This window comes from Phyllobates terribilis, unplaced genomic scaffold, assembly GCF_046119375.1.
Source record: "Phyllobates terribilis strain yellow unplaced genomic scaffold, ASM4611937v1 Scaffold_26__1_contigs__length_17865784, whole genome shotgun sequence".
Classification (NCBI taxonomy): domain Eukaryota; kingdom Metazoa; phylum Chordata; class Amphibia; order Anura; family Dendrobatidae; genus Phyllobates; species Phyllobates terribilis.
In genome coordinates, this window is record NW_027362786.1 from 14,287,217 (window position 1) to 14,304,606 (window position 17,390).

Below are 17,390 nucleotides of genomic sequence, written 5' to 3' on the forward strand. Positions count from 1 at the left end.
TGTCACAGATGCTGAGAAACTTAAATTAACTTTAACAGGGCTGGGTTTTTTGTGAACAGCTAAAGAGATGGGTGGAACGGATGTTCACCATATCTCCACCTCAGGGTGTGGTCCATAGAGGTAGATAGATATAAACATACATAGATAAATAGATAGCTAGATAGATGATAGACACATATGACATACATTGATAGATGATAGATACATGTGAGATACATCGATGATAGAGACATACATAGATGAGAGATAGAAAGAAATGACATACATACATTAAATATAGATTGAGACATAGACAAATAACAGATTATAGAGACATGGGTAGTAGTGATGAGCGAACACGCTCGCCACTACTCGGTACTCGCCCGAGCATCATGGTGCTCGACAAGCTCGGCACTCGGCGAGTATTTCCGGGTTGCTCGGGTAGGAACTCGGGTCCCCTCCCTGCATGTTTGGCGCTCTTTAGAGAGCCAATGAACATGCAGGGATTGCCTGCCATGCACTGTAATGCCGTAGCCAAGTTGGTTGTGGGCATTACAGTGATTGGCTGGCCGCACAGCATCATCAGGTGTATATCAGACCTGGTGCCGCCATGCTCGTCACAGTCACTCCAGATCAGACAGTGTAGGGAGAGGTGCTGCTGCTGCGTCAGGGAGAGATTTGCTTGTGTATTAGGTAGTGTAGGGAGAAAAACCGTACATTACACATATCCATCTTAACAAACAGTCCTTTTGAGGACTAACTAATTCATCTGCAGAGATATCAGGCAGACAGTGTATATAGGCAGGCAGGCAGTGTATATAGCAGACTGCAGTGCACATAGGACAAGAGGCTCCATTCCAATTCTGCCTTCTGCTGCTGTTAGATATTTCTATACAAAGGCCCAGGTCTCAGCGGCCAGGAATAATTTTTTCTGCATCTTAATCCTCATTATATGCTTAAAAAGCAATCCAGAGAACACGTTTTTTCTGCACCATTTGCTTGTTGCCACTGCAGAATACAGCCAGGTCCTTTCCAAATTACAGCGCTAGAAATCCAGCTATTTAAAACAGTGTTTTCTCCGTCACACGGATAACATATACGTTTTCAGAAAATACTGCCATTTCTGGCCTCCATTAAAAAATGTTTTCAGTGTGTCAGCAAAGTTTTTGACACTGGTTTTCTGTTCAAAACAGTTACCTACAGGCCAGGTATTCAAAACTCTGTTTTCTCCGTCACACAGCTCACATATACGTTGTCAGAAAATACTGCCATTTCTGGCCTCAATTAAAAATTTGTTTCAGTGTGTCAGTGAAGCAATTCACAGCAGTTTGCTGTTCAAACTACTTACCTACAGGCCAGGTATTTAAAACTCTGTTTTCTCCGTCACATGGATCACATATAAATTTGCTCCAAACTCAGTCATTTGTAGTGAGCATGGAAGATACTGTCCTCCATTTAAAATTGACAAGGCACGTGGCAAGGGACGGGGAACTGGACGTGATGATAATGGTGCATGCAGAGGCCGAGGACAAGGCCGTGGGCAAGCCGAAATTGTGCCACAACAAACACCCACATCTTCTCGCCTGACCTTCCTGTCCCAATTTCTAGGGGACCGCAGCACACCACTATTGAACCCAGAGCAGTGTCAAAAGATTGTTGGTTGGATAGCGGATAGTGCTTCCAGTCACTTAGCCACCACCACCACCCTGTCTTCCACACGGTCAAGTCTCAGTAGCCTTGAGTCTGGACCGCATATTCCTCACCCTGATCCTCCTTCCTCCCACCATGCCGAGTACCCAGAGACAACTTATCCCACACTTGGACACTCCGAAGAGCTGCTCACTTTTCCATTTATAGATTCGGGCCTCTAACCCGGTTGATACATAAAATGAGAACAATGGGGATAGGGGTAAATATATGTATGTGGGTTAAGAATTGGATCAGTGATAGGAAACAAAGGGTGGTTATTAATGGAAAACACTCAGACTGGGTCTCAGTTAACAGTGGGGTACCACAGGGGTCAGTATTGGGCCCCCTTCTTTTTAACATATTTATTAATGACCTTGTAGGGGGCATACAGAGTAATATTTCAATATTTGCAGATGACACTAAACTCTGCAGGGTAATCAATACAGAGGAGGACAATTTTATATTACAGGAGGATCTATGTAAACTAGAAGCTTGGGCTGATAAATGGCAAATGAGCTTTAATGGGGATAAATGTAAGGTAATGCACTTGGGCAGAGGAAATAAAATTGTATAATTATATGCTTAATTGTAAAACACTGGGCAAAACTGTAACTGAAAAAGACCTGGGTGTATTGGTGGACGACTAGCTCACGTTCAGTGGCCAGTGACAGGCAGCTGCTGCAAAGGCAAATAAAATAATGGGATGCATTAAAAGAGGCATAGATGCTCATGAGGAGAACATAATTTTACCTCTATAGAAGTCATTAGTGCGACCACACTTAGAATACTGTGTACAGTTCTGGTCTCCGGTGTATAAGAAAGACATAGCTGAACTAGAGAGGGTGCAGAGAAGAGCGACCAAGGTTATTAGAGGACTGGGGGGTCTGCAATACCAAGACAGGTTATTACACTTGGGGTTATTTACTGTGGAAAAAAGAAGGCTTAGGGGTGATCTTATTATTATGTACAAGTATATGAGGGGACAGTACAAAGACCTTTCTACTGATCTTTTTACTCTGAGGCCTGAGACGGGGACAAGGGGGCATCTTCTACGTCTAGAGGAAAGAAGGTTTAATCATAATCACAGACGGGGATTCTTTACTGTAAGAGCAGTGAGACTATGGAACTCTCTGCTGCATGATGTTGTAATGAGTGATTCACTATTAAAATTTAAGAAGGGCATGGATGCCTTTCTTGAAAAGTATAATATTACAGGTTATATATATACTAGATTCCTTGATAGGGCGTTGATCCAGGGAACTAGTCTGATTGTCGTATGGATTCGGGAAAGAATTTTTTTCTCCAATGTGGAGCTTAGTGTTTGCCACATGGTTTTTTTTTGCCTTCCTCTGGATCAACATGTTAGGCTATGGGTTGAACTAGATGGACTTAGTCTTCCTTCAATCTTAAAACTATGTTACTATGTTAGTTAAAGCGGGGCAAGAGGAGATCGCATGTAGCGATGCCCAAATATTTGAGCAGCCACGGTCACATGAAGGCGACGGTGGGAAAGTGTCACAAGAGGTGGACGATGATGAGACACAATTGCCAGAAAGTCAGGAGGAGGACCAGGGTGTGGAAGTGGAAGACGAGGTGGTGGATGATATAGTAACTGACCCAAGCTGGCAGGAGGACATGCAGAGCGAGGACAGCAGCACACAGTGGGAGGGAGGCAGAGCACCCCAACAGGCAGGAAGAATCAGTGTGCTGGCTGCAGACAGAAGGCAGGCAACCGTTCCCCCTAACACCAACACGAAGGAAGTTGCCAGTACATCTGAGTCTGGTTGTTTTTTAAAGACTGTGCCGATAACCCCAAAAAGGCCATTTGCAACACCTGCCAGGCCAGCATCAGCAGGTGTGGCAAAACGACCAGCCTGACCACCACCAGCATGATCAGGCACATGGCAGCAAAGCACCCGACTTTGTGGGCCAAACCCCAGGGTACAGGAACAGTGTCTGTGGGTGGCACCATTGCTTCTTCCGCTGTTGTGCATGCAAGCCAATCCCCTGTCCATGGTGCATGACTAGATGCCTCCTACCCTGCACCTGTCGTTGCACACTCTCAAGTAGCAGCATCAGGAAGCACGTCCATGTCCTTGTCCCAGCACAGTGTTCAGTTGTCCATACCCCAGTCCTTGGAACGCAAGCGCAAATATGCAGCCACCGCCCCACAGGCCACACTACTAAATTCTCATATTTCACGACTGCTTGCGCTCGAAATGTTGCCTTTTAGGCTCGTGGAGATGGAAGCATTCCGAAACCTGATGGTGGTGGCCGTCCCCCGGTACTCAGTCCCCAGCCACCACTATATCTCCCAGCGTGCGGTCCCCGCATTACACAAGCACGTGTCCCACAAGTTACCGGTAAAGTCCACCTAACCACGGACACGTGGACAAGTGCTTGAGGGCAGGGACGGTACATCTCTTTGATGGCACACTGGGTTAACTTAGTGGAAGCCGGGATCCAGTCGGACATTGGGACGGAACACGTCCTCCCAACGCCAAGAATTGCGGGCCCTAGGTCAATCAAGGTTGCCCCAATGGTCTACAGCTCTTGCACATCATCCTCCTTAGCCTCCTCCTCCTCTTCAGCCTCCATCTCCGAAATGACCACATGAGTCACAAGCTGGAAGCAATGCAGCATTGCCTCGGCTAAGGGGCAACAGGCTGTGCTGAAGCTAATATGCTTAGGTGAAAAAACACACAATTCTGAAGAGTTGTGGACAGCTCTGAAAGAACAGGCAGATCTGTGGCTCACACCGTTGAACCAACAGACAGGCATGGTCATGTGTGACACTGGCCGGAACCTGGTGGCGGCTCTGAGGCGAGGCGAGCTCACACACGTACCATGCCTGTCCCATGTGCTTAACCTCGTGGTTCAGCGGTTTCTCAAATCCTACCCAGAGCTGCTGGATCTGCTTGTTAAAGTACGCTGCCTGTGTGCCCATTTTAGAAAGTCAGCTACAGCTTCCGCCGCCCTTGCAGTGTTTCAGCAGCGTTAGCAGCTTCCGGCTCACAGACTAGTGTGTGATGTCCCCACATGTTGGAACTCTACACTGCAGACGTTGGGAAGGATTTGTGAGCAGAAGAGGGCAGTTGTTGAGTACCAGCATCAATAAGGCCGTCGGTATGCAGTTCAGACTCCACACATAAGACCTCAGGAGTGGACATGGATGTCAGACATATGTACCATCTTCCAAAACTTTGAGGACTCCACCAAGATGGTGAGCGATGCCATAATTAGCGTCACCATCCCGCTTCCCTGTCTTCTGAAATGCTCTCTGCTCACAATCAAAGAGGATGCATTGCAGGTGGTGCACGATGAGATGGAGCAAGGAACCATACAGGGTGATTACACAGAGCCAAGCCTCATCTCATCCCAACGTGGATTGGGTGACAATGAGGAAGAGGAGGAGGAGGAAGGACAGGATGTAGCATCGGCGTCTCTGCCCCCTGCCAGGCAGAGACGCCGTCCCTCTCACCTCCCTGCTCCCCGTCCAAATGTGTTTTTTTTGTCCTCATATGGATACAATGTAAATTAAAGCACCTTTGTCATAAATTTTTCCATGTTAATAAAATGTTACCTTTACCTACTTTGTTTTCATTTTAACACACGGGGAGGGGTGAGTGTGTGGCGCCCCTGGGGGTTCAGTCGCCACAGAGGTACTGCATCTCACCCAGAGGTGTGGTATCTCACTGTCGGGTAAGGAGGGAGTGCTGCCCAGGACTCAAACACCTGCATCCAACACATCCCACTTCAGTAGGGGCAGGGCGAGATTGCTCCTAAGGTAGAGCACAGTACCTGGTCCCTAGCTGAAGGGTGGAACCATGTAGTGGGTGTGGGTGGATGAAGATGTTCAGGGGAGCACATGAGAGGGAGAGTATAAATAGGGAAGCCATCTTGGGAGTGGAGAGACAGTCTGGGAGAACAGTGAAGGGAGCAGGAGCTCTGCAGGAGCTCTGCTCGGGAGGAGGGCCTAGTGAGAGAGGCCCAGGACAGACTGAGGAGGAAAGGAGCAGGAAGAAAGGCTCCAGGAGTGAAGAAGGGATCCCAGGGGTACGGGCAGTGCTGGAGGCCACCCGTACACCCGAATCTACCAGGCGGTGGAGGGATCGAGCCATAGAGGGGACTGGCCCCTAAATAGTGAGAATTACAAAGTTCAACTAGAAACCGGAGGCTTCTGTACTTTCATGGTGCAGTTGCCACATCCGCACTCAAGTCGCCAAAAAGGTAACCACATAGGATCCAGGGAACTCCAGGTTGCCCAGAAAGATCCGAGGATACCGGCTTGGGGCACTGTTTGCAAGGCGCAGGGCAAGAAGGGTGAGAGCCAGCGCAGGAAGACGGCTGAGAAGGGCATATAGAACGGGGTCCTGTCAGGCACTCTTGAAATACCTGAGGGATTGCTGAACCCCTGCCCGGTGAACGCAGCACGATGTGGGAAGTTATGATCTGCAGTTGTAACCAGGAGCAAAGTGAGAACTGTGAGTAAACCCAGAAGACTGCACCCCACTGTCTCTGTGAATTATTGCTGCGCCATCACCCACTGCACTACACTGCCCAGCATCATCTACCTCATCATAACAACTACACTGCCCTGGAGCTAAGCTCTACCTGTGGAGAGCTAAACCAACTCTGCTGCATTAATAATCGCTCCAGAGGACCCGCTCCGCAGCGGCGACTCCCTTTAGCCGCATACCACAGGTGGCGTCACGAACTTTATATAAAAACTATAAATCCCCTGTAAATAACCCCTTTTATTGACCGCCCTGGGTCACGGACCGGGTCACCGCCACTGTGACATCTCCCCTAGAAACGACCTGCCCGGCTACCGAGTACCCCACGGCCCAGGACAAACGAGAGAACACATGAGGGAAGAAGACAGCACAGGGGTGGAGAGATGGAGCAGGCAAGGGGGAGAGCACATGGGGTACACAGGTCAAAGAAGAGATCACATGAGAGGAGAAGACAGCAGATGGGGGAGAGAGAAAGTGCAAAAAGGGGAGAGAGAGAGAGAGCACGGGGGGGGGGACAGCTGATTAACCCCAGTGACCCCCTGCAGCCTGTATACTGACAGGGGGTGATTTTACAGCTGTGTCAATGATGGCTGATGTCACAGCTGTAGAATTGATCCGGATCGTCGTGGGACAGTCGTGATCGTGAATTGCGTCGTTGATGACGGATGTAACATACCTGGCGGCGTCCTTCCATAGTGGTCCATCTCCCACTGTGCAAGAGCGCGCACTTGATCTCCAATCCAGAATGTCTCTCTGGCTTCCCTCCATGCTGTCTGTTTGCTTCTGTGTGCTGCTGCTTAAGGGCGGCGCCTGATCACTTCCTGCTTTTTATACCTGCTGCAGGCACACCCCTTGTGCGTCCTCAGCCTATTGCTGTCTGTCACCTGGTATTTAAACCAGCTGCTCCAATTAACCCGTGCCTGAGCATTGTGTTTCATTCAGTGTGTGCTTTCACTCTGAATGTGCCAGGTCCCTTTCTGTGTTTGCTTGCCTTTCTTGTAGGCTGTATTTCCAGTCCTGTCTGAACACTCTCCTTGCCTGTTCGTTCCGCCCTCTAGGGGCCGCATACCTAGACCCACTCCCGTATCTTGTCTGTCCTGTCTGAACACGCTCCTAGCCTGTTCCTCCCGCCCTCTAGGGGCTGCATACCTAGACCCGCTCCTGTATCTTGCTGCTGTGTCTGTTCTTGTCTGTATACTCTCCTAGCCTGTTTTCCTGTGTTTCTCTATGTCCGTTCCTTTCCTTTTTCTGCAGAGTCTGAACTCGTACCTAACTCCTGCTTGTTGTCTCTGTACTCCCGTTTGTGAGTTTGTGGTTCAATCGCTACTTCACTGCAAGTACCCTGTGGGTATCTGGCTCTGCCTTTCCCTTCCTGTCTGTTCCGTGTGAAGAGACTTGTCCCCCCAGCTCTGCCTTGCTCACCGCTCCGGCGGTTCTAGCCTGCTCTGCCTTGCTCACCGCTCGGGCGGTTCTAGCCTGCTCTGCCTTGCTCACCGCTCGGGCGGTTCTAGCCTGCTCTGCCTTGCTCACCGCTCCGGCGGTTCTGGCCTGCTCTGCCTTGCTCACCGCTCCGGCGGTTCTAGCTTGCTCTGCCTTGCTCACCGCTCCGGCGGTTCTAGCCTGCTCTGCCTTGCTCACCGCTCCGGCGGTTCTAGCCTGCTCTGCCTTGCTCACCGCTCCGGCGGTTCTAGCCTGCTCTGCCTTGCTCACCGCTCCGGCAGCCTTGCTCCGCTCTGACCCTTTTGCTCACTGCTCCGGCAGTCTCGCTCCGCTATGACTCCTTTGCTCACTGCTCCGGCAGTCTCGCTCCGCTCTGACTCCTTTGCTCACTGCTCCGGCAGTCTCGCTCCGCTCTGACTCCTTTGCTTACTGCTCCGGCAGTCTCACTCCGCTCTGACTCCTTTACTCACTGCTCTGGCAGTCTCGCTCCGCTCTGACTCCTTTGCTCACTGCTCCGGCAGCCTTGCTCCGCTATGACTCCTTTGCTCACTGCTCCGGCAGTCTCGCTCCGCTCTGACTCCTTTGCTCACTGCTCCGGCAGTCTCGCTCCGCTCTGACTCCTTTGCTCACTGCTCCGGCAGTCTCACTCTGCTCTGACTCCTTTGCTCACTGCTCTGGCAGTCTCGCTCCGCTCTGACTCCTTTGCTCACTGCTCCGACAGTCTCGCTCCGCTCTGACTCCTTTGCTCACTGCTCCGGCAGTCTCGCTCCGCTCTGACTCCTTTGCTCACTGCTCCGGCAGTCTCGCTCAGCTCTGACCTCTTGCTCACTGCTCCAGGCAGCCTTGTCCTGCTCTACTCTTGCTCACTGCTCCAGGCAGCCTTGTCCTGCTCTACTCTTGCTCACCGCCCCAGGCGGCCTCGTCCTGCTCTACTCTTGCTCACCGCTCCAGGCGGTCTCGTCCTGCCCTGCTCTCGCTCACCTCTCTGGGCGGCCTCACTCTGCTGTGTTTGTCTGCCACATCTGTGGTTCTGTTCCTGAGTCCCAGTGTGTACTGGGTCCTATCCCACCTGTGTTCCTACCTGCTAGTGCCTCCCTGTCTGCACTCTAGCTGTGCTTGCCTGTACCCCCCTGCCTGCATACCCGCCTGCCTGCTTACCAGTCGTGCCTGCCTATACCCACCAGTCTGTGTGCCAGCCTACCAGTCTGTTCCTGTATTCCCTTGTGTGGGTCAACAGCCGTGTCCGGGGTCTGTCCTGGAGTAGCACCTGGTCCCTCTGCTCGGTTCCTCCTTGGTGCACTGGCGTCGTATGCCGTCGTGCGACCCTGGTCGGATCGGGTGAATACCTAGTTACGCCCCTCCAGGCATTCACTCTCCGGCACGGTCCAGTGGAATCACACGCACACGCCGCTCAGCCCCGGCGTGTGCATTACAACGGACAGGTGAGGGATACTGTTGTTTGTTTTTTTCAGGAGATCGAGGGCTTCGCGGAGGCGAGTCATTAAAATACTTTATTCTGGCCGTGTCATTTGTTGAAAATGTGCCGACCATTTTACTAATCGGTTAGTAATGGGGCGTCTTATAGATGCCCTCCATCACTAACCTGGGCTTCACATCAGCCGCCAATACAAAGCTGACGTGAACCCCAACCCCATTACCACCAGCCACCACTACAGGGCATTGTGGAAGAGCAAGGCTAAGTGCCAGATTTAGTGCATCTTATGGATGCGCCATTTCTGGGACTGCTGAGGGGTGATATCAATAGCCGCAAAGGGGGCTAGTATCCATGGCCCCTTCGATGGCTATTAATATCAGCCCACAGCTGTCTATCTTAGCCTTTGCTGGCTTGATTTTATAGGGGGACCCCACATCAGTTTTTTTCCAGTAATCTAGCCAGTAAAGGCTAAACAAACAGCTGTGTGCTGATATTAATAGCAATGGAACATTGTTGGCTAATGGCCCCTTCCGCGACTAATAATATCATCCTCCAGCAGTCGGCTTTCCCTCTGCTGGTTATAAAAATGACGTGGGAGCCAACGCCATTTTTTTTTTAATTTTAGACTTTGTGCCCATAATTCAGACGTAGCAGCGCTTTGGACGCAAATTTTTGCTGCTTCCAAAATGTTGCATTCTATTGAATGCAGGTAAATCCACATGTGTTCACTGAACTTTTTCTGGCAAGGAGAGACAAAAATGCTCAGGAAATTTCTGCTTCAGATCTGCATCGTGGGCACATACCCTCAAATTGTTAGTTGTAAAGCTAAGTTGTGTCTTATAATTGATGAATAATCCACTGTATCTCAGAAGAGTGTTCTGGTTATCTATATACGTTGTAATCTACCCACTTGTCCAGACCCTGTCAATGTCTTTGTTGATCTGAAGGAGCTTTAGTTTACTACCGCTGAGACCATAACCAATGCTCTCTTTTCATGCTTGTGGGAAAAAGGTTTTAACAAAGAGTATTTAATGGAAAATTTGATAGGATTTTGTTCTGCTGGAGCTAGTGCCATGCTGGGTTGCAAGTCTGGGGTGGCTACCAGTGTTCCAAAAGAATATCCAAAAATTGTCATATGGCACTGTTTAAGCCACAGAGTTCAACTTGCTCTTGATGATGTAATCAGTTCCATATCTCAAGTGAATCACTTTAAAATTTGCCTTGAACAAATATATAATATTTACCATGTATCCAACAAAAATCAGTTAGAACTTCATAAAATAGCAGCAGATCTAGAGTTGGAAATAGTCAAGATTGGTAGAATTCTGGGTCCTCGTTTGGTAGCTAATAGTGCTCGGCTCGTGCTGCAAAAGCTGTGTGGAGCGTGTATTCAGCCCTGTATAAGCACTTTTCAAATGACAAATCTTTAATGGGGCTAAAAAAAAAAAAAATGGAAAATTTTCGTTTCTTAAAAGATTTGGCTTTAATGATAGAAATTCTGGAGGAGCTTTCTCTTCTATCCCTTGCTTTACAACAACGAGAGATATTTCTTGTAAGAGCTGACCATCTAGTTTGTAGATGCATTAGGGCACTTAAAAACTTAATACAGAGCCATTTAAAGATATTCCGTTTCAAGTTATTGAAAAAAATACTGGGCTTCGACGATCAAAATTAATCCAAAGTGTCATTGACAATATGAAAAGTAGGTTGCTTTCTACTGCTAATACAAGACAGATGGACACTGCTACATGTGAACAAAATGTAAACCACTACAAATATTTATTGTCCCTCTTCTTATTATTGGAACCAAGTTCATGACCATCTGAGCTCATACTATCTCCATGGGCCGAAGTAAAAGGCAAGTTACAAAATTTAAGTGACATCCTCAAATTCCACATCAAAATGAATGATTTTCGTGACTACATAGACAACCGATGTCTTGCAACTAGTAGCCTTCCACCCTCCATTCAAGAATTAAAGAAAATTATTTGTGTAATAGAAGTCAGTAGCGCTGAAGCTGAAAGAGGATTCAGCATCATGAATAATATTGCTACACAAGAAAGAAGCAGCCTTAGTGTTTCTAATATTTCACACCTTATGACGATCAAAACTCCTGCCAAACCTCTTTCCAACTGGGGTCCAGAAAAATATGTGAAGTCTTGGTTAAGGAAAAATCATTACACTGCCACAGATCGTAGAGTGAAAAAAACAAAAACAAAACATTATGATGAAAATTCTGTTGCCATTTGGTCTCTGTTTTAATGGTCAATAAGTACAATATTTCAGTTTCTCTGACCACGTCTTTTTGTCTGCTAATCCATCTTCATTGATTTAAAATGGGTTTGCTGGACGTCAGCACTCCTCCCTGTCATTGCGCGCTGACAACTGACAACCTATGCAGTCCTGTACATATGGTATGGCCGGACAGTTTGGCTGCATAATATGTCAGGTGTCACCAGGCAATAACCTGAGCAGTTCTCGCATTGACTGTTGGCAAGCCTTGCTGCATAATTATTCTCTGCACTTGGGTAAACCATTCTCCATACTTTCTTTTAGTTGCTACATCAACAGCCAATACTGTAGGAAAAGTGTGAAAAGCAACAATAAATTCAGACAAACTAAATCTTGAACATCTTTTTCTTTGAGACAGACAACACTTATCAAATGTTGTGGTGCACTAAGGCTGTGTGCCCACAATGCGGATTTAATGCATTTCCTCCACGGAAACGCATTAAAATCGCTTGTTAATAGGTCTGCCATGTTTCCCAATGATAATCCGCATGTGCTGTGCACATGCTGCGGAAATTTCCGCTTAGGATTATCATTACGGAAAAATCCGCAGCACAACCATTAATTGTGCAGAATCGCAGCAAAATCGCCATCATTGACTTGCATTGGACCGCATAATATCCGCATGACTACATGTACACATGTACACGCATGGATGGTACCCGGGTCTGGAGAAGAGGAGACTCTCCTCCAGACCCGGGTACCATAGTACCTGTAAGTAAAAAAAGAATTAAAATAAAAAATTACCTTATATTTACCTTCTGATGGCCCCCCGTTCTGCTCCCGGTGTCGCTGCTGGCTCCGTGGCGGGTACTGGTAATGTAAAAGGACCTTCCATGATGTCAGCGGTCATGTGACAGGTCACACGACCACCACTTTTTTTTGGAGGTTTCTGTATGTTTCAGAATTTTAGCAAGAATGTGAATACTGAGAATTTTCAGCATTGCATTATTGCAAATTTATCTTGTAAACTAATTCTTTTATATTGTTACTACATTTTTTCTGGTTGTAATATAATTAGTGATGAGTGAGCAATAAAATGCTCGGGTACTCGTTCGAGTCGAGCAAATTGGAATGCTCAAATGCTCGGACCGAGTAACAAGCCCAATGTACAGTACAGACCAAAAGTTTGGACACACCTTCTCATTTAAAGATTTTTCTGTATTTTCATGACTATGAAAATTGTACATTCACACTGAAGGCATCAAAACTATGAATTAACACATGTGGAATTATATACTTAACAAAAAAGTGTGAAACAACTGAAAATATGTCTTATATTCTAGGTTCTTCAAAGTAGCCACCTTTTGCTTTGATGACTGCTTTGCACACTCTTGGCATTCTCTTGATGAGCTTCAAGAGGTAGTCACCGGAAATGGTCTTCCAACAATCTTGAAGGAGTTCCCAGAGATGCTTAGCACTTGTTGGCCCTTTTGCCTTCACTCTGCGGTCCAGCTCACCCCAAACCATCTCGATTGGGTTCAGGTCTGGTGACTGTGGAGGCCAGGTCATTTGGCGTAGCACCCCATCACTCTCCTGCTTGGTCAAATAGCCCTTACACAGTCTGGACGTGTGTTTGGGGTCATTGTCCTGTTGAAAGATAAATGATGGTCCAACTAAACGCAAACCGGATGGAATAGCATGCCGCTGCAAGATGCTGTGGTAGCCATGCTGGTTCAGTATGCCTTCAATTTTGAATAAATCCCCAACAGTGTCACCAGCAAAGCACCCCCACACCATCACACCTCCTCCTCCATGCTTCACGGTGGGAACCAGGCATGTAGAGTCCATCCGTTCACCTTTTCTGCGTTGCACAAAGACACGGTGGTTGGGACCAAAGATCTCAAATTTGGACTCATCAGACCAAAGCACAGATTTCCACTGGTCTAATGTCCATTCCTTGTGTTTTTTAGCCCAAACAAGTCTCTTCTGCTTGTTGCCTGTCCTTAGCAGTGGTTTCCTAGCAGCTATTTTACCATGAAGGCCTGCTGCACAAAGTCTCCTCTTAACAGTTGTTGAAGAGATGTGTCTGCTGCTAGAACTCTGTGTGGCATTGACCTGGTCTCTAATCTGAGCTGCTGTTAACCTGTGGTTTTTGAGGCTGGTGACTCTGTTAAACTTATCCTCAGAAGCTGAGGTGACTCTTGGTCTTCCTTTCCTGGGGCGGTCCTCATGTAAGCCAGTTTCTTTGTAGCGCTTGATTGTTTTTGCAACTGCACTTGGGGACACTTTCAAAGTTTTCCCAATTTTTCGCACTGACTGACCTTCATTTCTTAAAGTAATGATGGCCACTCGTTTTTCCTTACTTAGCTGCTTTTTTCTTGTCATAATACAAATTCTAACAGTCTATTCAACAGGACTATCAACTGTGTATCTACCAGATTTCTGCACAACACAACTGATGGTCCCAACCCCTTTTATAAGGCAAGAAATCCCACTTATTAAACCTGACAGGGCACACCTGTGAAGTGAAAAACATTTCCGGTGACTACCTCTTGAAGCTCATCAAGAGAATGCCAAGAGTGTGCAAAGCAGTCATCAAAGCAAAGGTGGCTACTTTGAAGAACCTAGAATATAAGACATATTTTCAGTTGTTTCACACTTTTTTGTTAAGTATATAATTCCACATGTGTTAATTTATAGTTTTGGTGCCTTCAGTGTGAATGTACAATTTTCAAAGTCATGACAATATAGAAAAATCTTTAAATGAGAAGGTGTGTCCAAACTTTTGGTCTGTACTGTAAGTCTATGGGAAATTCGAGCATTTTTATGGCGGAACCCCCCGGCGGTCTGCAGAGGGCCTAAAAATTGCCCAAACCTATGGGAACAGTGCTCAAATGATATGGGATCAGTATGGGGAAGACCCCTGGAAGCATTTCGGACAACCAGGTCACTGCTGTAAACAATGTTGTCAGAGTATTACACCACTTTTACGGACTCATAATAAAACATGCAAAAACAAAACCAAAATGGATTTTCCTGGGAAAAATGTTAAGGAACATCCTTTCCAGGGTAATGACTTGTATATAAGGAAAAATAAATAACCAAAAACAAAAATGCTCCTCCACACCTTGGGCTATGTTCACATGTAGCGCTCTGATGTGTTTTTTCACTTCTGAATTGCTTTTAACCAAGACAAATGCATTCACTGGGAAATGTCATTCTAACATTTTACGTTAGCTGGCCATGTGGTGTGTGACACATCATCAGACACATCCTGTTTCATTTATGATGGAGGGATTCTGAAAGTCACAAAGCCTATTTTTATAGGGTCATCAGGTGGCCCTTACTATTCTTAAAGGGCCAGCAGTCGGCCCTCGTTATTGTTAGAGAGCCATCAGCCGGCTATGCTTTGTTGTTCCCATTATTAACGAGTGGGTCTCCTATACTGTTATTGCATATGCAGTGACTGCAAGGGCAGCCAAAAATTTGGAGGAACTCCAATGCCCCTTGCAAGAGACATAGAGGTCGGAAGGCCTCCTGCAAAAAAGGCTCCCATTATTGGGAAGTGTGTCTCTCATACTGTTTGCCTATGCAGTGAAGCAACGGATGCCAAAAATTTGGAAGAACTGCAATACCCCTTGCAAGAGAAATAAATATGTTGATATGGTACATATGGTGGTGATATGGTGGTGGAGGATGAGGATGTGGAGAAGGAGGAGGACAATAGAAAATAGACAAAATCAAGAAGCGTATACCCATGTCTGGGTGTGAAGACAGAGGTGCATGGGAGCTCCCCAAAAAAAGACACTGTATTTGAGTTTATGATATGCTGCTATCATTCAGTGGTGTTGAGAAGTCTGGTCCATTCCAGCCCTTGTTCATTTTTATAAGAGTCAGCCTGTCAGCATTTTCAGTTGACAGGCGGATGCGCCTATCGGTTATAATTCCACCGGCGGCACTAAATCCCCGCTATGACCTCCATGGCATAGAGAGCCAGTTCGTGCCACGTGTCCAGCTTGGATATCCAATAATTATAAGGCACAGAGGAATCACGGAGGATGTTGGTACGGTCGGCAAGGTACTCCCTCATCATCTTCCCAAACTTTGCACTCCTTGTGAGAGTACCCCCTGCTTCAGGACCTGTGTGTTAGGAGGGTCTGAAAAAACTGTCCCAGAACTTTGACAGTGTTCCCCTGCCTCTGCTGGATTGCATTTGTGGCTCTCTCACCTGTACTCCTTGGTTGTCCAACGAACTGTGACCTCTGTCGCCAGCATTTTCAGATGGGAATTTTTTCACTAATTCCGCAACAAGGGTCTTCTCGTACTGCCCCATTTTAATAGGCCTGTCCTGCAAAGGAATAAGAGACAAAGTTCTTCCTGTAGCATGGGTCTAGAATTGTCACCAACCAGTAATGACTGTCACCTAAAATTTGGACAACGCGAGGGTCACAGGAAAGGCAGCATAACATAAACTCAGCCATGTGTGCCAGACTGCAAAGAGGCAAGACTTCAGTGTCCTCACCAAGAGGACGACTGACCATGCTCTACTCCTCATCCTCCTCAGGCCATCCATGCTGAACAGACGGTATGACAGTTTTGCAGGTAGTATCATCCATAGTGCAGGAAACTACCTTCTGCTCTCCTCCTCCTCTCCCTCATTGTCACCCAATACTCATTGGGATGAAATGAGGCTGGGCTGTGTGGAATCACCCTGTATGGTTCCATGCTCCATCTCATTGTACTCTGCCTGCAATGCATCTTTTAATTGAGAGCACAGGGCATTTCAGAAGACAGAAGTGGGATGGTTACGCTAATTGTGGCATCATCACCACTCAACATCTGGCTGGAGTGCTCAAAGTTTTGGAGGATGGTACATATGTCTGACATCCATGTCCATTACTGAGATTTTATGTGTGGAGTCTGATCTGAATATTGATGGCCTTGTTGATGCTGTTAGTCAACAACTGCCCTCTTCTGCTCACAAATCCTTCCCAACATCTGCAATGTAGAGTTCCAACGCGTGGGGACATCGCAGATCAGTTGGTGAGCTGAAAGCTGCAAACACTGCTGAAGCACGGCAAGAGCGGCAGAAGCTGTAGGTGACTTTCTAAAATGGGCACACAGACAGCGTGCTTTAACAAGCAGATCTGGCAACTCTGGGTAGGATTTCAGAAACCGCTGAAAGCACATGGGCCTCAGAGCTGCCACCAGGTTCCAGCGATTGTCACACATGACCATGCCTGGCTGTAGGTTCAGCGGTGTCAGCCACAGATCTTCCTGCTCTTCAGCGTTGCGTGGTTTGTCCCCTAAGCATATAAGCTTCAGCACAGCATGTTGCTGCTTGGCTGAGGCAATGCTGCAGTCCTTCCAGCTTGTGACTGATGTGGTCATTTTGGAGATGGAGGTTGAAGAGGAGGAGGTGCAGGAGGTGTAGAATATGGGAGCAACTCTGATTGACCCAGGGCAGGCAATCCTCGGCATCGGGAGGACGTGTTCTGTCCCAAGGTCCGACTGGGTCCCGGCTTCCACTATGTTAACCCAGTGTGCCGTCATCGAGATGTACCGTCCCTGCCCACAAGCACTTGTCCACGTGTCCGTGATTAGGTGGACTTTCCCAGTAAATTCGTTGTTGAGGGCATGGCTAATGTTGTGGGACACGTGCTTGTGTAATGCAGGGACGGCACACCCGGAGAAATAGTGGCGGCTGGGGACTGAGAACCAAGGGACAGTGGCCGCCATCAGTTTGCGGAAAGCTTCCGTCTCCACGAGCCTAAAAGGCAACATTTCGAGCACAATCTTTAGCGAAATGTTTGAATTTAGTAGTGCGGCTGTGGGGCGTTTGCTGTGTATTTGCGCTTGCGTTCCAAGGACTGGGGTAGGGACAATTGAACGCTGCGCTGGGACAAGGACGTGGACATGCTTGCTGATGGTGCTAGTTGAGAGTGTACAATGATAGGTGCAGGGTGGGAGGCATCTTAGCATGCGCCATGGACAGGGGATTGGCATGCATGCACAACAGCGGAACAAGCAGTGGTGTCACCCGCAGATACTGTTTCTGGACCCTGGGGTTCGGCCCACTTAGTTGGGTGCTTTGCTGC

At 47.6% G+C, this 17,390-nt stretch overlaps 2 protein-coding genes across 5 annotated transcripts in view; one reads left to right on the forward strand and one right to left on the reverse strand.

Moving 5' to 3' along the window:
• KIAA1586 (KIAA1586 ortholog) overlaps positions 1-11,322 on the forward strand; it is a 51,775-nt gene extending 40,453 nt beyond the window's left edge. Inside the window, 3 exon segments of the mRNA XM_073660429.1 lie at positions 9,865-10,406; positions 10,409-10,634; positions 10,913-11,322. Of these exon segments, the coding sequence (XP_073516530.1) occupies positions 9,865-10,406; positions 10,409-10,634; positions 10,913-11,322 (1,178 nt within the window).
• LOC141176474 (cyclic AMP-responsive element-binding protein 3-like protein 3) overlaps positions 1-17,390 on the reverse strand; it is a 492,345-nt gene that overhangs the window by 115,044 nt on the left and 359,911 nt on the right. For 2 of the 4 annotated variants that reach the window (XM_073660425.1, XM_073660426.1), the window contains exon 9: positions 15,521-15,640. The exons of the other annotated variants lie outside the window; for them this stretch is intronic. In XM_073660425.1, coding sequence (XP_073516526.1) covers positions 15,521-15,640 — 120 coding nt within the window. The remainder of the gene's footprint in view (positions 1-15,520; positions 15,641-17,390) is intronic. 4 annotated transcript variants of the gene reach the window in all.